Source organism: Mytilus trossulus, chromosome 10, assembly GCF_036588685.1.
Source record: "Mytilus trossulus isolate FHL-02 chromosome 10, PNRI_Mtr1.1.1.hap1, whole genome shotgun sequence".
In the NCBI taxonomy this organism is placed as follows: domain Eukaryota; kingdom Metazoa; phylum Mollusca; class Bivalvia; order Mytilida; family Mytilidae; genus Mytilus; species Mytilus trossulus.
Window position 1 is genome coordinate 72515610 of NC_086382.1, and position 27622 is coordinate 72543231.

The 27622-nt window shown below is 31.8% G+C and overlaps 1 protein-coding gene across 1 annotated transcript in view; it reads right to left on the reverse strand.

Moving 5' to 3' along the window:
* LOC134688505 (serine/threonine-protein kinase MARK2-like) overlaps window positions 1-27622 on the reverse strand; it is a 107816-nt gene that overhangs the window by 8919 nt on the left and 71275 nt on the right. The window contains exon 5 of the mRNA XM_063549277.1: window positions 4542-4668. Coding sequence (XP_063405347.1) covers window positions 4542-4668 — 127 coding nt within the window. The remainder of the gene's footprint in view (window positions 1-4541; window positions 4669-27622) is intronic.

Sequence of the window (27622 nt, forward strand, 5' to 3'; positions counted from 1 at the left end):
CGTGTTGACGATTCATTTTTATGCTGTGTTTTGTTAAAAAAAAGATTTTTTTTAATTTTTGGTCGAGTTACTTAAAAGGTTTACATAAATAAAGTCAACAGTAGTATACCGCTGTTCGAAAGTCAAAAAACGATTGAGAGAAAACAAATCCGGGTTACAAACTTAAACTGAGGGAAACATATTAACTTTAAGAGAAAAACAAAGCAAAACAGGAACACTGAAATGTATCAAAACAAATGCCAACATACATAGACACGAACTATTTGATAACAATTGCTATATTCTTGACTTGATAGAGTACATTGAGGAAAAATGGCTGGTTGAACCTCATATAATTCTAGCCAAACCTCCCGCATATATGACAATGTTAAAACATATCGCTCAAATTAAAACACTACGTGACATGAAAACAGCACGATCACACGCAAGAACACTCATAACAGAGAGACGCACAAACAAATAATATAGAAAGGCAACAGTGGTATACCGCTGTTCGAAATTCATAAATCGATTGAGAAAAAAAATCCGGGTTACAAAGTAAAACTGAGGGTACCGCATCAAATATAATAGTCGACACAACATTCAACCCACAGTAGAACAACCAACATCTTCCAGCAGTCTATTATTAAATTGTGTTCATCGTAAAACATTGACATGAAATATACTTTTTTTTGGTATTTCATTCGATTAGTTTCATCATTCTATTTTTTATTCAAATCAATCTTAGTACACGTAAAACGAAAACAGAACATTTAGAACGGTTAAGCTTTTTACTACTCTTCATATGTACTCGATACTTTTTAATTGTAGGACATGTTTCTAAAATTTATCAGGGAACCCCTATTTTCTTCAATGATAAAGTAGCCAAATCTCCGTGTCGAAGACCGCACGTTTGCCTAAAATGGTTTACTGTTTCATATATTGACTTGGATTAAGAGTTGTTTCATTGGCACTCACACCACATCTTCTTATATCTAATTATTATCCAAATGAAAAATCGTGTTAACTTATTCCTGCTGGTGTTTTACTATCTGAGTTCAGATCAACGAACAGGATATGAAGATATGTACTGGTCCAATTTATGTTTTATATAATTTAAAACAGATCCTGTAACCGTCTATCACTACTGCATTTACAATTAGATCTGTTTACAGATGGTTATTAAAAAATGTGTTCATATATCTTGAACAGCAGCTTTTTGAATGCAGTTATGATGGTCATTCTACAGTTGGTTTAGCCAACGTGCACAACATAATTTAAGATGTGTTCACTTTTGCATCAGCAGTACAAATAAAAGGTGTTAGATGGATATAATAGTGCAATACCGATAACTAAATACTAGTAACACATTCATGACCTTTTCATCGATTTTTCAAATTAAAGAGGTATATAAGGTTTGATACAGTCACGTTGTATTTATCATATTTTACTATCACAATAAAAGTATATTTCCTGTTAATTGCTATCATATTAGACTGGCATGTAGATTTTTATACAAACGGAAATATATTGTAAATCAGTTTAGTCGAGTTCTAATAAAAAGGTCAAAAAGGGTCTTCAAATATCGATTTTTTTTGTATTCCACTTCCAGAGTACATGAGATCACTCCTGGTTTTTGTTGGGGCTGGTGTTCCTTAGTTTTCAATGTTCTATATTGTGATTTGCGAACTGTTGTTTGTTGTTTGATCTTTTTTTTTGCCATGGCGTTTTCAGTTTATTTTCAACAAAAAAGTTTACCAAAGAGACTTTGGTACCTTTGACATCTCTATTAACCTCAAATTTTAACTTTATGTAATCCAAACATGTATGATGATACAACATCAATAAAATTCATTGAGAATATAAACAAGAATTTCTCAAATAAGTACGTAATCAAATAAATATATTGGCTAGCGAGGTATCAAATAAAGGGCTATGCTTTTGCATTCATAAAATATCACTCATGCGTACAATTCTGAAAAATTCTATTTTTATATATGTACAAACTATTTGATTACGTAATCAAAAGAAACCAGTATATAAAGATAAGATCTCATTAGTTCAGATCTTTATATACATGCTGCACTTCCTGGTACAAAATGTACCACAATGCACCAGAATGTATTCCTTCAATACGATAGGATATATGTGAGTTTTCGTATTCAATTGCAAGGTTATACCTCTCAAAGAAAAATGTCACCGACCTAGATTTGTATAAATTTGTGACATTTGTTATTCATCACGTTTATTTATTTTTATTTGATATAAATTGTGAAGGGAATTTTTGGGACAATTTTCTTATTACTTTGGTCTATTATTAAAAAGTATGTTAAAGATTGGAAGACTTCGTATTAATATTTGAATATGATACTGGTCTATTTTGGTATATATATGATTTGAAAACAGTTCACGTAATAAAAGATAATTACGTACTGACAAATATTTCGGACAACACAAATTGACTACTTTAATGACATTTCTTTTATCAAACACTAAACAAAAAGACGTGGCTGTTCTCTTATACATCCCAAAATATTGTGTAAATATATATTGATTTATGAAAACCATCTTGTTCGAAAACTGCTTGTTCGTCCTGTTGATGACATTTAGATGAAGCACACAGAGTTCTTTTTATCCAGAATCTTTTCCAAATTTCTCGCTAGAAATTCTTCCAGTGGTTAATTTTCATAAGATATCTTAAGTGTTAGCTAACTGGGAGGAGTTGCAAAGCTAAATGGGAAAGTGGCTTAACTAACTGAGATAGTGGATTCTTAGTGATATACCTCCGGTGGTCAATCAGGCATTTGGTGAATGGCTACATTGACTCATCCACATATTGGAGGCAACAAACCAAAATGAAAACAACATTCGTAATTTGCTGATATAAACATTGCAAACTATTTTGTAGTTCTTACAGGTGGTTTTATAGATCGTTTGTCACCACACAGTGGCATATGAAATAGGTTTAGACACATCAGCTCGCACCTCTTCCGACCTTTTGGTTCCCTAAGACATATCAAAGGGTGGGGTGCTCCAAAATTATTTTTGAACTATTTTGCTATTGATTGCACATGCTTACGATTCCTTAGAGTGGGTATTTGGACAAATCCATTCATGACGAATATACGATGCAATACTGTAGTTCGGACGTGTCAGCTTACTATATCAAGATCAAGGTACCGGAGTTGGGTTTTATTTACCCGTTATGGAATTAATGAACCAGCACAGTTGAACACGATAATGCCTTATTTTACCCAGCCAAAATCCCATCCTCTTTTTATGGCTGTATGACATTACAAAGGCAAAATTCAAATTATCATCGAAGTCTAACTTTAAAGGCGCACTTAATATTCCGTTATCAAGAGCTTGCAGCTCATACTCAGACCGTGTAAAACGTCACCAGTGTTTGAGCCGAAAGTTGATGAACCAGGGGTATGGCAAAGAACGTCATGTCCTTTTTCTTAAAGAGGTACCAAGATATTGGTGATAAATATTCCGTATACACTTACAAATAATACACGATGGTCTAAAGTATATATTATTGGTACTGACATTGTTGATCGTACTAATACCGAGTTATAGTATTTTTTATTTGTCTGTATGAATAGGAAAAAGTCTGTACCAAGTCAGGAATATGATAGTTGTTGTCATTCGTTTAATGTGTATTATTTTTTGGTTTTGCTATATGATTAGCAAAAATTTCCATTTTGATTTATCCTCGGAGTTAAGTATTTTTATGATATATATATATATATATATAGGTACGTCTGAGTCAGTGACAACCCTACAACAGATGTATCCATCGGATCGCCATCAATGATGGTGATACATGGCTGTGTACATAATGTATATACAACTCGTCTAAACATCAACCCAACAATGTTAGATCTGTAAATTTGCTTTCGCAAATTTTTGGTTCTTCCCTCGCCGGGATTCGAACCCATGCTACTGTGATATCATGACACCAAATCGCCTGCACTGCAGCCGTCCCTCTAGACGCCTTCATGCCTTATATATCATGTACTGTAGTACGCCGCTAGATTAAAACTGACATGGAAAGGTAACATATGCCCACCGAAAGCTCTTTTTTTGAGAGCCCAGGTGGTCGTGTGGTCTAGCGGGACGGCTGCAGTGCAGGCGATTTGGTGTCACGATATCACAGTAGCATGGGTTCGAATCCCGGCGAGGGAAGAGCCAAAAATTTACAGATCTAACATTGTTGGGTTGATGTTAAGACGAGTTGTATATATATATATATATAGGTATATAATACAATGTTACAAATTTATAATCAATCATTTACCATGGTACCATAACGCAATGACGGGATGTATGAGTTCAGAGCCACGTCATTATAACAGAGAAACACTTAAAGGCGTATAGACATGTAACAGGGCAACACTGAAGGGCATATAGACAAATTATAGAAGCAAATTTAAAGATAATAAATAAATACAGTGACCAAAAATCTTTTTTTCTGGGAGCATGTTATATGGTGTATCCCCCATCTTTTCTCTTTTACAATTGAGACAATAAAAAGAAAATAAAGCAAAGATACATACACACTCCAGATATCGACTGCTGGTCCATACTTCTGATTACTAAAGATCTCTGGTGCTGCGTATGCTGGTGAACCACACTGTGTTACCAAAGAGGAGTCACCATAGAAAACATTACTTAGACCAAAGTCTGAAATATAATAAAATTGTAATAGAAAGTACGCCTAGTAGATACAATATATCACATCCAGGTAATTGTTATTGTGTCTACATATGTACTAAGGAGACTGCTTTCCGATGTTCCTTTGTGTACTCTTACATTGTGTTGTTCAATCTTACATTGTGTTTTTCAATCTTACATTGTAACTCCACAACCATAAATTCTGCCGTAAGCTATGATGATTGATTTATTCTCAACTTGTATTATTGTCTACATCTACAGGAAGAATGTCGCATTGAATTGCTAATGCAGATATGTTTTTATATAAATTGATAGAAGCGAACTCATTAGACAGTTACTTTGAAAATCAATATACATTATAGAGATTATATATTAAGGAATTGTGCTATGCATCGTCAGGAAACAATGCAGCAAAATCTAAGTAGGATCAGACAATCAATACAACATCAAAATGGAATATTTCAATCATTTCATTTTGACATCTTAGAATATATTATATTCAAATGAACTCATCATATATAGATACCAGGATGCAGTCATTAAATACAAAATACTGAAAAACAGTACAGTATATGCATCAATCAACATAAATTACAAGCAAAACTAAAAATGATTGTATTTTTATTAAAACGCAATGTGTGACCAAGGAGTACGGTCAGGTTTCCTTGTATTTGTTTCATCCATGGATTCAAAAAAACAAGATGGACTTCATTTTCTCCTCTATTTCATAGTCTGAACAATAAATAAAGGCAACAGTAGTATACCGCTGTTTAAAAGTCGTAAATCGATTGAGAGAAAACAAATCAGAATTACAAAACTAAATCCGACGGAAATAATTTAGTTTTATTTACAATTTTCCATTAATCTATTTAGTCAAAATTATTTTTAGTTTATGAATTCGCTGTTTTGTTCAGTTTTGGTGAGCTTACGCTGATTTAGTCTTCTTTTATATCCCCGCATTTCTTGGAATGTGGTATTTTATTTTTTGTTTGATTTTACACCTCTTATTTCATTCTTTATCTGAATGAATTTCGATGTTAACTTTGAGATTACTTGGATTTTCACTTTGAATTTCACACTTTAGTACACATGGCTTTCCTTTTAATCTTAACCCCTAATCATAAGAAAATGACTCTTTACAGTGTAGAATTATCCTTTTTTTATTCGAAATACATTAACGATTTCCCTTATAAGGTCATAGACTTTGTAATATGTGGGGTAGCATTTTATAAGAATGGCTCGCATTATCTCTAGTTTTTAATTTTGCCTCTGAACTTAACCGATGTAGTTATATATTGTTGACGAAACAAATCTTTATTTCCTATTATTAAGTTTTTGATTGAGCTAAAACAGAATGTCCGTCTAGCTAGATAATAAGCTTTAGTAAAATGTCCTCAAGTAAATTCAGGGAAAATTGACCCTTCAAACATAATTCGCTATTTCAGTTCTGAATCATGATTCTGTTCCCTTAGTTTCCAAAAATGTATTGAGGATAATAGTTTTGTTGATGACCCTCCAGGTGTTTACATTACATAGAGTAATCAATTAATAAGTGATATGTACGGAAGCTTATTGGCGCCAGACATTTTGTTTATAATTTTTTTTACTATCGTTGCGTTATTTCGCAAAAGTTTGCATTATATCGCAAATATTATAACGCAAAGATATGAAGAAAAATTTAAAACAAATGTGTGGCGCTAATACGCTTCCGTAGATATGACTTAATTTATGTGTTTGTTTTTTTACATGTTGTATATTGGTGGGTAAATTTGAACTGGGGTTAACTGTATAATAATGCACGGGCTTTGTAACGCAGTAAAAATCTCATAATAGGGATATCTATTGAAGTGATTATACAGTATCATGGACCGTTCTTTTTAAGTGAATCTTGACTTAATTAATTTATGACATTATCCCATATACTCAGCATTGATGCATTATTTCGTTCATGAATGTGTAACTGTCCAAATTAGGTTAAGCAAGATAATATGAATGTTTTTAAATGATTGATGACTATGCGATGGTCATACAAGTGAGAGGTTTAGCTAGTAAAAAAAAGGTTTAATCCACATATAAGAAAATGAATGTATCTAGTCAGGAATATGACAGTTGGTATCTATTCGTTTGATGAGTTTGAGCTTTTGATTTTGACATTTGATTAAGGACTTTCCTTTTTGAAGTTTCATTGGAGTTCAGTTTTTTTTTGTGATTATACTTTTTCAGAAGCCAGTGACGCACAATGTACAATAACATTTATGCTGCTCAAAATTTAAGACGTTCGTACTCGACGTGTGACATAGACTGAGAAACTTACAGATATTAAATAGACGTGTGACATAGACTGAGAAACTTACTGATATCAAATAGTTATTAACCGTATTTGATAGTAAGTTATACATAAAGTTATACAGAAACCAGGATTAGATTTTGTATTTACGCCAGACGTCTTTTCTTATACAAAAGACTGACCAATGACGCTCGAATAAAAAAAAGTGTAAATGGCCAAAACGACGATGTTACTGCTGCAAAACATGAAACGGTCATTCGTGACAGAGATTTCCGTGATGGTTAGTTAAAGCACGTAGAATAAACTTTTGTAGTTGTAGATAATATGTCTGAATATCGTATAAACTTGAATATACTCCATACGTATGTGTTGTTGTAAAATTGTTGATTAAACTGAAGAGTTTAAAATGAAAGATTGAAGCCGTCTTCAAATAAGGTATGCATTTGAATACGATATATCATTTTTACACCATGTCCAGATACACGGACAATTATTATTTTGAGTATTTGACAATCATTTTCCTCCATGTTTATCTTATTTCAGTTGATCGTAGAAAAAAATCAAATAGACATGAATATTTTCTTTACCCTACTTTATTACAAGTAACACAAATAATCGAATATATTTCTTTTCACCATAATCAGTTATATGCAATTGTTTGCTTATGTGCAATCAAGGAAGTTCTACAAAATGTATTTGCATTTGTAGAGAAAATATTTATTCAAGGCTTACTGTATAAACATCCCGATATATCTAAAATAGAAGGTTGTTCAAATTGCAAGAACTAATTTTAGAAGTTCCTGACACGTCTGTCCGACAAGGGTATTCTACAAGATAAATAGCCCAAGGGAATGCAGGAAGTGAATCATTAAACTGCATGTCATTCGTTAATGAACTTTGATTATTCTCACTTAAAACAAACAATAGTATATTATTATAATTGGATTTTTTTTTATAAGTATTTTCTTCCTACTAAATCTATTAAGTGTCGGTTTTACAATGCAAGCTTTTAAGAAATAAAGACGTAATACTTGCCTACTTACGCAAGAAGAACAATAGGTTTCGTTATGTATAAGGATTTGTCCATTTAAAGATAAAATGAAAAGCCACACTGTCTATTTAAAAGAAAACTTGCTTATTTTTTTCATTATTAGCTTGATCTTGAAGATAAAGATGACAAATTAACCTGACCTCAGGAGATCTAAACATATTCAATATCAAACAGTGCGCAATTAGTATCATACCGAATCATAAGATAAATATTTTAGAGGTAAACTTTAATTTCAATATATTCTAAAATCCAGGGAACTACACATGGCTGGCACCTTAGATAGTCATGTTCACAAACAAGAAGTCGATATGACAGTTTCTAAAAACTGTCAGCAATTTTACATTGAAAATGAAACGTTAAATCAAGATGGTACAAAATCCACTATCGATTTTGAAGATAACTTTAGTTCTTTCGGCAATGGTAAAAAATGCAATTGTCAGCATGTGGAAAACTATGGTGATCATAAACCGACCAGAACCATGATAGGTAACATAGATACTCCAATAGATACAGATGAAAATGCCAAGAACATTCATTGTGAAAAACTTTACAGCAATTCTAAACCAAGCAACTGCATAGATTTAACAGGAGATTGCGAAGATATTTATTGTAAACAACTTCAAAGGGAAGTGGGTCAAAGTCAAAAGAAGATAGAAAAACGTAGTTTTAAACGGAAACATTTGTATAAATTATCGATATTGGTTGTGATTTTAGCGGCACTGACAATACCTACAGTTATATGTTATTTTATGTATAGACATATACTGGAAAATGATAAAAATATTCAGTCGAGCACTGACTTTCAGGATCATTTTAGCAGTGTTACCTTTGAACTTGATTTTCATGACAGTCGTTTTGAGGATAAAAGCGCCTCTTTAAATGGAGCAAAGTGGATAACTAAGGATAATATATTAGTTGATTTTAACAATCGGAATAATACATTTTCTGTCAGAAAACCAGGTCTGTTTTCTATAAGTTTGTCGCTTAATGTTGGAACATATGTAACACAAAAGTTGACAAAATCGTTAGTATGCATACGTTATGGTAGTGGGAAGCATGAGAGGTGCAATCGAGTCGTGTTGACAGAAAATATAGACATTCCGATATATATACAGGAAATTCACTATCTGTCTACTGGAGATACTTTCTGGATTTCGTTTACGAACAAGAACATGTTATACCGGTCGTCTTCAGTTAATACATTAACAGTATGGAAAATGTAAAATTTTCTTATCATCCTATATTATGCAAATTATGTAATTATTGGATGTTTCCAATTAATGAATATTAGTATATCACATAAATAAATGGTATTGCATACGTCAATATTGTTCCTTTTGAATTACTAAATTGCACACATCCACGCATTCAGGCACTTCTATTATTTATTTTTGTAGTTTTGTATACGTTGTACGTATGCATTTTCAAATAAAGATAAGAGTCTGTACTGGTTTGAATTTATTTCTAGGTTCAAACATGGAAATGAAAATCACACTATTATACAAATTCGTGCGTCTGATGAGCTTATTTCAACATAGTACATTAGAAACGCCTAACCCAAACACTTGAAAGCCAATCAATCATAAGAGTTAAACATGCGAAGAGCTAGCTTTGGGATCATAAGGGACCTACAAAAATAAATTGACAATATATCTTGAGATCAACTTTGCTGATGAGAGTGTCGATTGAATAATGTGGTTTTAATTGATGCAAACATGTGCACATTTTATTGTAGACCAAATTTTCTTATTCTTGAATGTGACCATATAACTTAGAAACAAAATCATTTTGATCATCATCTTTGCAATGCAGACAATTGCGATGTTTTTATTATTGCGAAAAATGCGACAGGATTGTAATCGCAATAATTTAAAATCGCATTTTGAAATATTTTATTTGATTTTTCTCAATATCGCTAAATAAAGGCAACAGTAGTATACCGCTGTTCAAAACTCATAAATCCATGGACAAAAAACAAAATCGGGGTAACAAACCAAAACCGAGCGAAACGCATTAAATATAAGAGGAGAACAACGACACAACACCGAAACGCAACACACACAGAAACAGACCAATCATCAGACAAAACACCACGAGAACAACAAATGTAACATGAAAACCAAACACATGAATTTGGGATAGACAAGTACCGTGCCACGTCTTATCTCAATATCTCAAAAATAAGAGAAAAATTTAAAATCGCATTTTAGTCCAAAATGACAAATCGCAATAATAAACGTATACAAATCATTTTGGAATTCTAAATGATATTTAACTTGGTCAAATTCAAATATCTAAAAATAAGCATTACATTTAAAGATATTAGCCTTATTGAATCGATTCCAATATTAGTACATTTGTGTCAAGGTCATTTAAAAGATCCAAATCAGCATTCTTTTTGTTTGTTTAAAAATTCCTTTGCAATTATTTTAAATGGTTTAAAACGTTAAAGTAATGACTATTTCTTTTTAAATAAAGATGACTGCTAATAGGAAAACCATAATCTTTTTATAATATCCAAGTTCTGGTCGTATTAATAACTGTACTAAACTATTTTATAATGTTACATAAATGTATTTATGCGACTATCAATGATATTCTGGAATACCATAACATGCAAACATTAATCTTACATAATAATATATATAGCTATCAACAAGAAGTACCTGAAAGGATAAAAAATACCATACAAGATGTAAACAATATCATTCGTTCCGAAAGGTATATTTACATGCAGTTAAACCAGTATTCAGACTTGTATATCTATGTAATTGTGATATTTATTGCATATCTGGTATCAGTTTAATGTTATATTTTACATAACCATTAAAGCGGGAGGTTTAGCATGTCATAAAACCAGGTTCAACCCACCATTTTTTCTTAAAATGTCCTGTAACAAGTCAGGAAAATTGCCATTCGTTTCTGTGTGTGTTACATTTTAATGTTGTGATTCTGTTGTATCGTAGTTCTCTTATATTTAATGCGTTTCCCTCAGTTTCAGTTCACCATATATGTAGATACCATACAGACGTTTTGTAAATGCAATGAAATCACTACTTGACGAATCAGAAGAAGAAACAACATATTTTATAAGTCATGCAGTTAGTCGTTTAACAACATCCTCTTATATATGTGATATGCAGTTCCTTTGCGAATCACTTATCTATCTTGCTGTTATTGTTTACATTTTTATAGGTTTTAAATTTCAAAGCAGAATTTTTCTGCTTCATTCGAGGAAAGAAATACAAGCACAAAGAGAGCGGGATAATCTGTTTTTTTTTAAATGCAAATCGTCAATTTGGTTTATTTTAAATATTATAAGTAACGTTTATTTTTATACTTGGAGTTCGTTCAACCAAAACAGGGTCTTCCATGTGTGTGGTATAAGCAATTCGGAAAGCCATTAATTGAATCAAAAAGTATCTGAAAGAGGGATCAGAATACCTGAAATGCAATTGATATCACCCCTTAACGTTATACATATAACAACAAGCCATCGACCTTCAGTCTAATAAAATAAGTAGATGTGGTATGTTTATCAATGAGACTATCCACAAGAGACCAAATGACACAGACGATTCGATTTAGAGTTCAAGATATGGAATGAACCAAAAATTAAACATAGGACATAGCTTTATCTGAAAACATTTTTTTAAAGAAAGTACATCTATTTCTTTAAAACTTTCTCCAGTTGAAAATAAGAAGATGTGGTATGATTGCCACGTTTCGACTATCCACCAGGCATCAGACGTCTACAGATGAACTATCAACTATACATGACCAATTTTCTCCAAGGCATTGAACCATCAATTCAAACTTTACGGCTTTGAACATCATCAATCATCCGTCGTCCTTGAAAAATGGGATATTCCAAGCGATTTATTTTGGAGATATAATTTAAAGGGTTATTAAGTTTAGAAAAAGTACCTTTTATATACATTTAAAACTTTTGCAGTTTATCATGACAATTATGACATTTGCAACTGTAAACCTTTGTACATGTAATAGGATGTTGTTTTAAATTTTGAATCTAAGATTATAAGTTAAAAATCTAAAAACAAATTTGGTGGTTTCTTTTACTTTTAATGATTCTACTATCTTCGGTATAACAATGGCTTAAAGAGGTTCAATACATTTGAATTTTCGAACAAAAAAACACGGTTGTTGACTTAAACGGCGGTAAACAATGTGCCTGCGTTGTTCTGGTGATACAAACATCATTTTTTGTCTGTCTTATTTATTGCAAACTTAAATAATCGAAAGGTTAATGTTGCTTTTTAACATTACTATGCACACAACGTGAAGATATGTACATTAAAATGATAGATTCAAATCAATCAAATGACATTATTCTGTTAATGATCAATATATATAATATATACATATGGTTTAAGTTCCTTAAGTTCATTTAAAATTATTTCAGATATGCGATTTTAACAGTGTTTACAATGAGAAAATGAGAATATATATATATTTTATAAAGTTGTAATGTCATTTATATGGCAAGTGCAAAGTGAACTAAGAGTATTTATCGGCTGTATGAATATGAATTGAAGATATAGGAAGGTTATTAAACTCTCTCTTATTAAGTTTAACTCTCTTGATCCTTATAATTATACAAAATACTAACAGGACTAGAAACTCCAACGCCAATCCGATTTGTTTAGCATGCAACAATTGCTGTAGCTGACTGTTCGATGAAATTGCTGACTCTACATATTTTTCAAACAGCAAACCGTATATTTTACCATGTTATTTAAACAAAGCAATTAAATAAAGGGGACTAATTGTTAAATTATAAATAACTTCCTATATGTTAATTAGTCTAGAAACCAGTTAAAATTTGGAAAACCCGGAGGACACCAAAATATTTTGTGACCTATTTACAGTACATGTATATCATGATCACTTATTGATTAGAGTACACAGTGCGTACAAAGTATATATGATATATATGATGACTCAGACGTACTTATGAATATAATTATTTTCTGTGACTGTATCTTACATTAATTTGTAGGATCCTTTACTATAGATAATTTAGCTGATCTGTAACAATAACATCTTCATGCCTTATATATCATGTACTGTAGTACGCCGCTAGATTAAAACTGACGTGGAAAGGTAACATATGGCCACCGAAAGCTCTTTTTTTGAGAGCCCAGGTGGTCGTGTGGTCTAGCGGGACGGCTGCAGTGCAGGCGATTTGGTGTCACGATATCACAGTAGCATGGGTTCGAATCCCGGCGAGGGAAGAACCAAAAGTTTGCGAAAGCAAATTTACAGATCTAACATTGTTGGGTTGATGTTTAGACGAGTGATATATATGATGATATATATATGCATGCTAATGTGCCGGAATAATGGGTTCACGTTACACTTGAAGTATCATTAATTGAAAAGATGAAGTTTGTATAAAATTAGGTACATGGTTCCGATACATGGTTATAATTGAAAAGTCATCTGTTTTGCAGTTTATAATAGACAAAACTTATAGCTACTTAGGTGGAATAAAAACGTTTTTAGCCAAAGAGTTTATGCCTTAGGCTTGATATCCCTTTATCGTTGTTTATTACTATCAACTTTAAATAAGGACATATGTAGACATTGCAACATTACAAACAAAACCAAAATATCATAGTAATGTCTCTAACCAGAATATAGATAAGATGCAAAAATAAGGCATCTAGCCATACCACAAATTAAACCCAAGATTATATTAAAATATATTCCCATCTCACAAATTAGACTGAATAATTATAAAAAGTTCTACTCCATAACACAAATCAGACCCACAGGTTAACAGAGTAAGGTCTCTAGAAACACAAAATGTGGACCAAAAGAAAACCATATGAAGGCATATTTCAAGTTAAGAAATTATACTAAATGTTATCATACTCCTGACTCTAGCAACATAAAAAAATTAAACCAATGCTCCCGTGTCGAGGTACATAAAAATATATATTAAGGTTATCATATTCGTGTCCCTAGCTCTACCACAAATGAGGTAAAATAAATAACGATAGTAAAATTAAAAAAAAACAAGTCCTTAAGCTATACATTTCGGTAGTGGTATTGATAGATTTAAACAAGATAACCACATGTCCATCTGATATAGAACACACATTTTTAAAAGATAAAATCATGGAGAGAAATCTGCAAACATCGAAAATAATTCTGACCTGGGCCAAGCACATATCTTTTATTCTTCTTTATTTTTTTCCCTAGTTTTGCCGAAGCTTTTCAATTTGATATTGTATTTTTTGTTGTTGTTGCTAATTTTGCTGCCATCACACAGTAGAACATGTGAATAACCAACGAATTTGATTTCCGATTTTGATCAAGTCTGTTTATATCATTCATGTAAAGCTACAAATCAATATATAGAAACTTCTATCAAGAAAAAGAATGAGCAGAACTGGAGTTTGAAGCAGCATATGTTAATGTAATTAAATTAAAAAAAAATGTAAATAATTTAATAAGACTGGTGTACAGAAAAATCAGGACCTAATTATTACTCCCACATACTTGAATTGTGTGAATGGACTTTTTATATTCGTCATATCCGATATAACAGTAAAGGCATGCAGTTAGTCACCCTATTGTTACATAACAATTACCATATTTAGATAGCGTATTTTATGAAGTAAAACATGTCTTCTTTGAAACACAGATGAAAAGTTGATAGAAAATACAAATGGCAAGTTTGATTATCTATCACCATTTAAAAGCATTCCAAAATTGCTTTGGTTGAAAAGTAAGCAATATTTTGTGTATAATTATCATGAAAATGATAAAGCAACAATACAATGGAATGAAAAAATAGTAAAAATAACGAACACCAAGGAAAATTCAAGAAGGAAAGTCATATTTTGAAAGGCATAATTAGTTATACTGTAGCTCAATATCATCAAACGCAATCTTGTATAATTATATCCATTTTTTTTTTCTTCGTCTCTCTCATTTAAACTAAAACAATGTCTCATACGGGGTGGGGAAATCAAACCCTATCAGTCGGAGGAGGCCATATAAACATAAAGTGTTGACATGCATAAAATTATACAAATGCACACAACATAACAGAAATCATGGGAATACAGATGCACTGGAAGGGTAATTATTTTCTGATGTACTATTGAAAACAATAGATAGCCACTGATAACGGTTATAAATTCGATAATATATTTTCCGGACTTATACCAAAAAATGGCTCTTCAAAATACCGCCCACGCTGCTACGAAAGCTACATAGTATGTTGACGGCATCACCCGATAAATTACTCAATTATTGTATTTAATGATCCTTTACTATTCAGATGGAAAGGGCAAAAAAGTTGCAAATCCTAAAAATTATTTCGAAACTCAAAGACTGACGTCGGTACTGAATATCGTCACACATTTTAAGGGCATACGATACAGTTACAGGGAAGGTGATGACGTTGCTAACGTAATTTGTTATTTTCGCGACGTCAAACTGTGACATATCGGGAAAAGATGCATTTTTCGACTTATTTTTATCATTCAAACTGATTTAATTTGAAAACGAGTTCATGGACCCCTATTTTTTAAAACGGCATTTTGTTTCATTTTGCAGGGAGATTATGTGACATAAATTTTATAAAACTGTAAATAGAGGATTTTTTTTTATTTGGATTAACATGCAATAAAAAATGACGTTTTTTCCTCAATTCATGAACATTTGATAAATATGAGTTATTTCTGAATACAAAATTGCATATTTTTTTAGGATATTTATAAAATACAGAAATCACTGAGTATTCAACAAAAAACAATTTGTGTTTATCTTTTATAACAAAAAAGTTATGTCCTTCTGTCGAGACAGAAATTACGGCCACAAATCTGAATTTTGAGCAAAAATACAAAATTTCTACCTCATTTTACTCAAAAAGTAGCACATGAAGGTATATTTTTTATTACATATTTGATTAAATCAGGTAAAAAATAGCTTATATGCAAATTTTCATGAACTTGTAAATACAGGATCAAAACTGTATCGTATGCCCTTAAACAAGATATTATGAAATCTGGTGAAAAGTGAAATTATTATTTTCATCTCTACCAATCCCACCTTTTAGGGAATCTTCAACGTAATGAAATAATTCAATTGTGAATATTTTTTTTAGTCAATGACTTTTAATTAGTGATTTTTTTTTACCAGCCGCATCACCTATTCATAGATATAATAAATACAATGCAATGTTTAAAGTGAACATACTGGAACACTGAATACTTCTTAAATATTTTTAATTTAAATCATACATAATTAGAAGTTCTCTCTATCGCTGAAATTGGTGAAGCATTGGAATACTGCTGTCTTTTAACTTACGTATATTCCAAACACTTAGTTGATGAGAATAAAAACCACAATATCAGTTATAAATATTTTTTTGCAAATATGCTTGTAGACAAGTCACAAAGTAGAGCACAAAGTTGTATTTGAATGTTTTCTAATAAGATTACCATAAACAATAATAAAGAACAGATAATATAAATTAGATTTTTTTCTGCAGATCGGAAGATTGATGAGGATTTTTTTTAAAGCCTTAACTATGCCCATGAGGGTCTGAAACGGTCGGTGTTTGATCATGTGCATTTATGAAAATGGATGTCTTCCTTGTTAGTCGATCAAATTCATAAAAGTTCTTAACTGAACCAAGGACGAAGCAATGCCAATACCTTAGTGTGCCAGCTTAATAATTAATTCACAGAAGTCTACAATATGCAAATGTTAAATAAAATACCGGTGTGGGCCAGGTTAATAACTAATTCAGAGAGAACTTAAATATGCAAATGTTAAATAAAATATCAAATCGTCTTCAAATATCACGTGTAATTGTTTAAATACAGAATTCATAAAGGTTTAATTTTAGACATTGCCGTTTATCCATCTAAAACATTATAAATCACATACACCACGTCTTTCGTGGGGTAACTATCCATGTAATTCCTTAATTTTATAATAATTATATCAATGACGATGCTATTAATAACTCAAGTAAAAAAATCCTCATGAAATTTGAATTAAAAGTAACATTTGTTTTATGAAATGTCACGGAGCTGAAATTAAAAATAGCTGATTATTCACGTTGGATGGTGGTAAATTATTATATTTACTTATCTCGAATTATCAAAGATATATCATCGTTTACGTCAAATTAATGTTCCACCCACTATGGTGTGAACGGCCCGAGGTAAAGACAATCACTGTCTGCTCTATAGCAAAACTTTTTCATTGAAGCATTATAATTTATCCTTATTCCTAAACCGGTCGGGGAAAGGGAGGAGGGTAGTCATAGATATGAAGGGAAACAATATTTTGTAAATTTCATGGGTAGAATATTGAGGGGCTAGTTTATCTGTAGACAAAACTATTTGTATTGATCCCCATTTTTATTTTATTCATACACTTTTTTTTTTATCTTTTTAAAATTGCAAAATTTAATTAATTTATTTGTTCTATAAGACAACGAAATTTTTCATTAATAAACTTGTACTCATGTATACGCTGATAAAATACCATTTAATACCTGTGAATATATATAAATTCATGAATGAAATTTCGTAAGATGTATTTTAGATAAAGGAGCGGACGACTTCCTGACCTTGATTTGTCAGTCAAATGTGATAACAAGTGTTACTGTAGAATATCATACAATAGATAATTTTAAACGCTATAGGCTATATTTGTTTATTTTTTGTCAAATTTATAAATAATGCTACATGTGTGTATATATATATATATCTAACAACAATGTTTCAAATATAATTAACAAGATTTAAATACCATTTGTAAAAAATATACAATATAGGTAAAACCTATTGGAAAATACGCGTAGCGAATAACTACCGATATGATATGTACACACTTGTTACCGAGAAATTACGACCCGAAATCACAAAGGCGTAATGTTCTAAAAATAAAACTTATGAAAACCCACACTTATGGTATATTAAAGAGATTAGTTGGCAGAATTTCGTCAGTCCTAATGAACAAAATGCCAAGTCCAGTAGAGGAAGAATCAACGACTTTGAATAAGACCATGGAAAAAGGCGTGGAAACAAAAGGTCAGGATAACACAGTATGCAAATGTGATAATTACGATCCCACGACAGAGGATACAAATAACAATGAGAATTGTGAAAGTACCAAAAAATCATCGAAATTCAAAGAAGATAGTTCTTGTGAACCCGGTGAGAAAAAAAAATTCATAATGGACGACGATAGGGATACCAAAGACTTTATAGTATCATTTTCGTGCTCGCAATGTGCATGCATTGCTTACAGAGACTATTCAGAAGACAAAGAACTAAGAAAGAGAAAGAAGACATCAAAACGTTGTTTTTGTTTGACTTTATCATTTGCTGTGATATTCTGTGTTTCGGTGATTGCGTCCTTATCTTATTTGACTTTTTCTATACTAAGTAATACGAACTATGAAATACAGAACCAAGATCTAAGTAATTTTGGAGCTACGGCGGCGCCACTTGTGTATGAACATCAAAATGAGCCGAAAAGAGTTAGGTCGTCAGTGGCCAAATATGAACTTGATGTGGACGAATTTGAGCCCGCTACTGATAAAGTATTACCATGGAAACAGCACAAAGGTAGTAGACCTGTGAAAACAATTTATAGTTATAATAAATCAAATAATTCCATTTCAGTATTAGAGAGTGGTGATTACTATGTACAAGTGACTTTGAGTGCTGACACTCATTCGTCTCCCAGTGGCGATCTAGTGACAATAATACCTTGCATTAGATATAACCGGAATGACAATTGTCAAAGAATGAAGATTCCTGCAGGCATGGCGGTACCGATACATCTACAAGAAGTTGTCCATCTGGAATCCTATGATACAATTAAAGTGACAGTTTTATCAAAGACAAATTGTATCTATACCAGTGCTCTACATAACGTTCTGACAATTGTTCGTCTGCACTAACTCAGGATCTAAGTTAAATATTTATTTTGAATACTCGTTAAAATATTAAATTATGTTACTGTTCATTTGTGTTCTTTATTTTTTTCTAATTTGCAAGGTATGTATTATACATTTATACAAACATTTAAAAAAAAATATTTCTCAGTAGCTGCTCGAGAGTAGCTGCAAGAACTATTATATCTTGTTATATCCGTTGTTTTAGTGTGTGTACCGAATGATCAGTCGGGCCCTTTCCATGTGATTTTTACTGTTAACTTTACTTTGTGCTGTTACACAACTGTCCTTTCTTAAGGGTAGTGTGAGTCGTCAGACACATGTTTAACACTGCCATATTCTGTATGTGCCCGTCCTAAGTAAGCCTGTTAATTATGGGATGTCGTTGGTTCATACTTGTCATTTGTGTTATCCGTCTATATTTTGGTGTCATTATTCTTTGTTTGAATGGCTTCACATTTTGTCTTGCTGAGGCCATTTAATTGCTTACAATATTGTATGGGTTTTGCAAATGGTCGAAGGGCCTAATGTTGCTTAGATCAACTTAATTTTAAATTAGTTTCCTCTTTTCGCTTATGCAACGTCTCTTTCCATTATATATACAATTATACATTTTCCTTGTCTACAGGAACTTAGTCTAGCAAAAAGTTAAACAGACTATTTTACAATTCAAAATATTTTATTCTATTATTAACTTGATTCCGTTCATTACTTTAGTACACTGAAAATTGTGTCTTTTTATATGATTCTTTCACACTTAGGTACAAGCGGTACATGTAGTATATTTGAAAATAATTATTTATGAGACAATAATCAGTCTGCTTAGGACAAGACAATTGTGTGAACTATTAGAATTATGATTTATATTCAGTTTTTGAAATATAAACCAACTGACAATATATAAATAAGAAGAAGTGGCATGATTGCAAATGAGACAACTATCCACAGATGACAAGAGACCAAATGACGAGGAAGGTAGCAGCTATATAGATCTTCCTAGATTATCTTTAACAACTCAGTTTTATTAACATTGTTTTAATAAACAATCAAAAACCTTTCAAACATTTTCGAAAGAGACATGTCTGTGTGTTTGGGAAAAAAGTATTACACTCATTCATCCAATCACAGCGCACCAAAGTTAACTTCCTTCGTCTTAGTAGACAAACATCAAATGAAACATTACTGTTTTCAAACATGTATATGTGTATGGAATCCAGAGGGTTTAAATATATATAACGACATAAAAGGAAAACACAAAACTTGTGATTATCTACGTACTGAAAGTCTGTTTTCTTATGTAATTGGGAAGTAAACACTTTTATTCTTTATAAATATATAGCTTTTTAAAAAATTACACTACACAGACATGTAAATCCGGATATCCGTATTCAAATCTTTACAATGTTTGTATTAAGTTGTAACATTTAAATTATTCACAAGTGAAAATTGTTTAAACCATTTTGAAATTCAAATATTTGTTTTCATTTCCCAAAGAGAGAAAAAACAAAAAAACTAGCGATGAGGTAAAATCTTTGACTACTATGGTTTGATTGCTAGTGAAAAAACTTTACACCAGACACAAATGGACAAAGTCGGTCCGTGTAACACTTATCAATTCAAAGTTTTAAAAAGTTTTGAAATTTTAGATTTTTGGAATTTTGATCAAAGTTTTAAAATATCAAAATTTCATATTGTGTTAAAGTTTTGAAATTTTGAAATTTTAACCAAATTATTTAAATATCAAAATTCTAAATATCGTTTATAAATTTGATAGTTTAGAAACTTGATCAAACTTTTAAAATACTAAACATAACGTGCAATTTTGATTATTTCACTTTTTGAAAGTTTAGTTTTTTAAATGTTTGCTTAAAATATCAAAAATGTAAAGGGGCGACAAGAGGGGTACCTGTAAACACTGATGTAAACAAGGCTCTGATAAGAACTATTCTTAGTTATAAATAAATAGCATGAAATATATCAAATCATTCTTAATTATATATAAATATACTAAATAAATAAATGATTTGGAAAATACGTTGAAGGTATAAAAAGTCATGAGAATTCCGAATGCAATAAGGTTCTATCCGGGCACTCTGGTTCTAAACCCTGGTTCCATCTGGGTTGTTTGGTTCTGAACCTTGGTTCTTTGGTTCGAAACCATGGTAACTGGTTCAACATCCGGGTTGTTTGGTTCTAGCAACCCGAATTCCTGGTTCCATCTGGGTTCTTTTCTAGATTATTCTAATGTTCCCGTTGAACTTGAAGAAGATAACCACAAGTATCCGAATAAAAAGGTAAAGTAGGTCAAAGACGCTAAAATTGTTTTATAACATTAAACATTTCAGGATCGACGGTGAAAGAAGCTGTAAGGTATTTATTGATTAGGAAATTAGATAACAATAAAGCATCGTTTAGATTTTAAAAATAAATCGAAATGGTTCATTATATCGAACATTATTTTATTTAATTCAGTCGTTCTGTTTTTATTTATTTCCTTTAATATTTCTAGACGTTTTAAAACAACAAAATTTGGAGACCTGTCGTTCAATTGGCCAACGATATATGCATCTAGCCACTTGACCAGTTGACGACTTGCATATATATTTAAATGCACATTTAAAGTTCGAATGCATTTTATTTAATAGCTGCTTTGTAATAATATCAGATTTGATAGAAATACGTGTTAAGTATATAATATGTAACAAATCGTTTTGTTCAAAACGGAATCTTAAAAGACATATAAAAAGAAAGTGATGATCAACTTAAGTTTAATTGAAAAATAAGTTATAAAATATAACAAAAATGTATATGTACAATAAATTTGTCAAATTTGATACTACTTGTGAAATTAAGGCATGCATATAATCATTATAGGCCAAAAAGAATCAAATCAAAATGAAGATTGAATATTTTTATAATAAAATTGTGTGTGTGTGTGTGTGTGTGTTAATGACAGTGCTGGTGGAATGCGTAGCACCAGCACACTAGTCAGAACTTCTGTGTTGGTACCATAGAAAAGGAACATAAACTGCGGAGTTACTCTAGTCCGTTCGTCCCGAACGTCAAAAACAAAGGGTTCAGTTGTTTTAACTTTAGTGGCCTCAACCAAATACTACAAAACTTATACACAAAATAAAAAGAAGATGTGTCATGAGTGCCAATAAGAACACTCCACAAAAGACTAAATGATACAGAAATTAACAGCTATAAGTCACCCTACGGCCTTCGACCATGAGCAAAGTCCGTACCGCATAGTCAGTTATAAAAAGCACCGAGAAAAGAAACGGACAAATTATGTACAAAAAATGAACAAAAACAAATATGTAACACATAAACAAACGACAATTCATGAATTAGAGTCTCCTGACTTGGGACAGGTACATACAAACAGAATGCGGCGGATTAAACATGCTACCAGGATCCCCACCCTTCACCTCATGTGGCATGAGCGTCAAAGAAGAACTCTCCACAAGAGACCAGGTAACACAGAAATTAACAACTAGATGTCACCATACGGCTTTCAACAATGAGTAAAAAGGTATAGAAGATGTTGTATGAGTGCCAATGAGACAAATCTCTATATCCAAATAACAATTTATAAAAGTAAACCATTATAGGTCAATGTACGGCCTTCATACAGAGCCTTGGCTCTCACCGAACCACAAGCTATAAAGGGCCCAAAAACTACTAGTGTAAAACAATTCAATGGAGAAAAACAACGGTCTAATCTTAATAAAAAACGAGAAACGAGAAAAACGTATAAATTACACAAACAAACGATAACTACTGTACATCAGATTCCTGACTTAGGACAGGTGCAAACATTTGCAGCCGAATGAAACATTATTATAACATCACAACATAGAAAAAAAACACGATAAAACGAAATTCAAACGAGGAAAGCAATGGACAAATGTATAGGCCACTGACTTGCGACTGGCACATGCATACTAGATAGGGCGGGGTTGAACATGTTAGCGGGGTCTTCACCATCTCCCTAACCTGGGACAATGGTTATTTCCACATACAAAAAAATGAATTTGAAATTTGGTAGCGTCACTTTTACCGTTCAAGAGTTATCATGTTCCTTTAAAAACATAGAAAATGCTGAATTTGCGTTTTCGTTCTTTTAAATAAGTTTGACTCAATCAAATTTTATAAACCTTATACGTAATGCGTATTACCCCATAACACAGCTCTATCAAGTCCGATATTGGGTGGTGTTACTGTTCAAGAGTTATTAGATATAAGAAGTTGGTACTAGTACTAATGATACAGATATCAACACGCGTACGTAGACTAAAGATAGGAAAGATCATGCTTAATCTGTTGTTTCTGTTCTTTAACTTTAGTTTGCCTCAACCAAATGTTTTGAAACTTATACACAATGCTTATGGTCACTTAACAGTCAAAATTACGTGAATCCTGTTTCTATGTGTGGAGTTTACTTGTGTTTTCTTTTCACAAGCAGGGGCATCTGTGGCCCATAGACATATTGTACATTTATTTCAGTAAACGGTTTATTTACTTCCTTTGGCTTCTACTTCTATTAGAATTAACTTGCATATTTTTTTTAGGATTGCGGTGCAGTTTGATAACAGAGTGACCAGCATCAAAAAGTGTTTCACTAGATTGAGCTCTTTGTCTAAGTGTACTTTAAAGGTTCTTCGCACTGAGTTCAGTTTATTGATATGCGTATACCTTCATGTGATTTTTAAGATGCTTAAACAGACTATCCATATCAACATGTCCATCAAATGAAATCCAAGGTAAAATGATTGAACCATTTTGAATTATCAATCTATCACAACTTGCAGTACATGGTGCTACTAGAGCAGTAAATATTAGCACTAGAGCAGTAAATATTCTTTCTAATTTTCACAGCAATAAAAAGATTTAGTTTTCATTTGATCAAAACATTCTTCATATCAAAAATTGAGAATGGAAATGTGAAATGTGTTTAAGAGACAGTAACATAACAAAAAAGCAAAAAGCAGTCAAGGGTCACCAATGGGTTTTTAACAAAGTGAGAAAATCCCTCGCCCGGCGGCGGACTTCAGATGGCCCCTTAACAAAATGTGTACTAGTTCAAACTCCAATACATAAAACCGATCTTACAATTAAAAATATACAAATATATCTCATATAGATATAAAAATATTAGATATGAGTGCAATCAGACGATTCTCCATATACTTCAAACAGAATATACGAGTTATACAATGAGGGCAAAGGTCAAGATCATATAAAGTTGCTTGTGCCACAAGACTCACCATCTTATGACAATACATCTTCATGCTACATATTCAGAAGCAAGGTCAATTTAGAAGGAACACACTGCATAGGTCAAGAGTCAAAAAGTCATAGTCTGGTCAGGAGTTCCATGCCAAAAAAAAAACCCACAAAGCAGTCCTGCACGAAATTTCATAACGTATCAATGTCTCATGGCATGATGCACTACACATGCCGAATACAGCAAACATAGGTCAGGGACAGAAACAGAAGACATGTATCTAAACTCAATAGAACAGTACTTGTATGTCAGGTCACTATATGCAAGTGCCTTCAACATAGAACATAAACTCTCGCAAAAAGTCAAAGTTAAAACGTCTTTCACAAAATTTGAGCAGGATTTTTTGCAACGATTACCTTACCACTGTTAATCGAAAATCGGATCTTAAAACTAGGGTTTACCATTAATTTCTAACCTTACCATGTGATATCACTATGGTAAACTGATAGAAACACTTGATGCAGTCATGAAATTGAATATTTGCAATGGTACGACGAGAACAATACAAGACAGAGTAAGAAACAAATGAAAGTAATTATACATACAAACTTTTTATCACAATGCACAAACTAGGAACCGTAGTTGTCATTCATTTTATTCATTTAAAATGTACGCTCTCGTTAAACAATGGAAATTAACGCTGTATATTTATATAAACGATCAATCTTGTATACTAAATAAATAAATGATTGGGAATATGTTAAAGTAATAAAAAGTCAAGAGAATTTCAGAACGCAATTTGGTTCCGAACAATATCTATCACGCTTTGTGCATGCAGACTCCACGCGGCCTTCACGTGATTTTACTATTTTTAGAATAATTGCATAGTAACCAAATGCACTTGATTCAACCTTTACTAATTATGCAACATTTTTGACCTGGTCGTGATTAATGTCCTATAATAAGAACCCATGCAGCTTTCACCTGATTCTCTATTTATAGAAAAATGTCCGAGTAACCTGTCCATATGAACTTGATTGCTTCTTATCATGTTATTTATATGGAGCGCCTAAATAAATATCTTATTAACAGAATTTATAGTGTCAGAAATTATATTAATTTATTTATGGCATCTTAAACTGTAAATGCATACTATACGGGTTCCGAACAATATCTATCACGCTTTGTGCATGCAGACTCCACGCGGCCTTCACGTGATTTTACTATTTTTAGAATAATTGCATAGTAACCAAATGCACTTGATTCAACCTTTACTAATTATGCAACATTTTTGACCTGGTCGTGATTAATGTCCTATAATAAGAACCCATGCAGCTTTCACCTGATTCTCTATTTATAGAAAAATGTCCGAGTAACCTGTCCATATGAACTTGATTGCTTCTTATCATGTTATTTATATGGAGCGCCTAAATAAATATCTTATTAACAGAATTTATAGTGTCAGAAATTATATTAATTTATTTATGGCATCTTAAACTGTAAATGCATACTATACGCTTTTATACCCCAATATAAAAAATAAAGGCTAATAGGGTGGTAAAGTATAAAGAAATTTTAACAAAATAATTAAACAAAAATAAAGAATACAGACCAATGACATCATAATGGGAAGAATACAGAAATTCGCAACTTCCATTGAAACACTCTTTAGGCAACAGTTGCTATTAGCTCATTGGTGAAGGTCGAAAATGCTTCATTTTACATATTTTTTAAAGCAACTTCTAAATATAATGCATTTGGTTTCGCTCATTGTTGAAGCCCGTAAATGCTTCACTTTTCATATTTTTTCAACAAATTCTAACTAAATATAATGCATTTGATTTTCTCATTGTTGAAGGCCGTAAATGGTTCACTTTTCAAATTTTGCTGTGTCCATATCAACGGCAGCCATTTTGACCTTTTTCAAAAGAGATGTCAAAAACATTTCACTTAAGTCTAATATTCTGTCAGAACATGCTACTTTTACGTTGTTCCCCCAAAGGTTTCACTTTTTTTGCTGCATGCAAACTCCAAGCAGCCTTCACTTGATTTTCAGAATTTAGAGATTGAAAAATCCCGATGTATCCGAGTATTTAAGAACAATCCCGAAACAACAGAATGAACTTTCGTCAGGCTTTATTATATATCAATATACTAAATAAATAAATGATTGGGAATATGTTAAAGTAATAAAAAGTCAAGAGAATTTCAGAACGCAATTTGGTTCCGAACAATATCTATCACGCTTTGTGCATGCAGACTCCACGCGGCCTTCACGTGATTTTACTATTTTTAGAATAATTGCATAGTAACCAAATGCACTTGATTCAACCTTTACTAATTATGCAACATTTTCGAATAATTCACTAGAAAATATTTCAATAGATTCTAAAATTTATATTGTAAATATACACACTGCAGTTATCAATAGATAAATAAAAAAATAACTTGTACCCTTTAATACATCCAATCACAGCGTTCTTAAGTTGACTTCCTTCGCCCTGTCTTGGGTACACAAAAGTCTTGGGTACACAAAATGCTGGGAAAAATGTAAAACTTCCGTTTTCCCTATACATCAAGCATCATGAAATTGAACATTATGTCCAGAACTATACGAATGAAAATTATAATAGATCCAAATTTTATTCAGATTGTACTATAAAGAAACCGAAGTTTTTTTTTCGATTTATTTACATAAACTTATTAAATCAGCTGCAGCATTACTATTATATGTAGACCTTCATTGCATAAAACAATGGAAATAACATTGTATATTGATATAAACGATCAAACTTGTAACAAAATAAATAATGAAAAGAAGAAGTCGGTTTTTTTTATGAAACATATTAGACATCACATGGGATAACAGTATCCTGAAATTTTAAGGTTGTGCATCTATCAAAAAATTTTAAGATTGTGCATTTATCAAAAAAATTTATAATTAAACCTATTTTAACCGGAATCAACTTCGTTGATTTAAATCTCTTATATAAGTTTAGCGTTTGAGATAAATAATTCAAAGCTATTGTGTGTTCCCAGTGCCCAACATTTAGAATTATCAGTGAAAAATGACCAACTCGCAGTAAACCATATAGTATTATTCGCCTTTTGACGTTCCTGATGAAGGTAGATACAGAAAAAGCGCTTCGGTCGCATACAACTTAAAACGTTTTCCTTTCTTGTTTATCGATTGCACGATGATAATATATTGACTTTTATGATTTATTTTAGTTCCAAGAAATGATACAAAAGGAATACTTAATATATAGCGTCGCAATGAAAGTTGTGCTAGGCGTGTTTCAGCTGGCCCCTAGACAAAAAAGTGCACTGGTTCAGTGATTATAGACGTATTTACTAAACTCCGAAATATAACAATGAACTAAAATCAAAATCATACAAGACTTTTGAAAGGTTTTATATGTCTTCATTATGCAC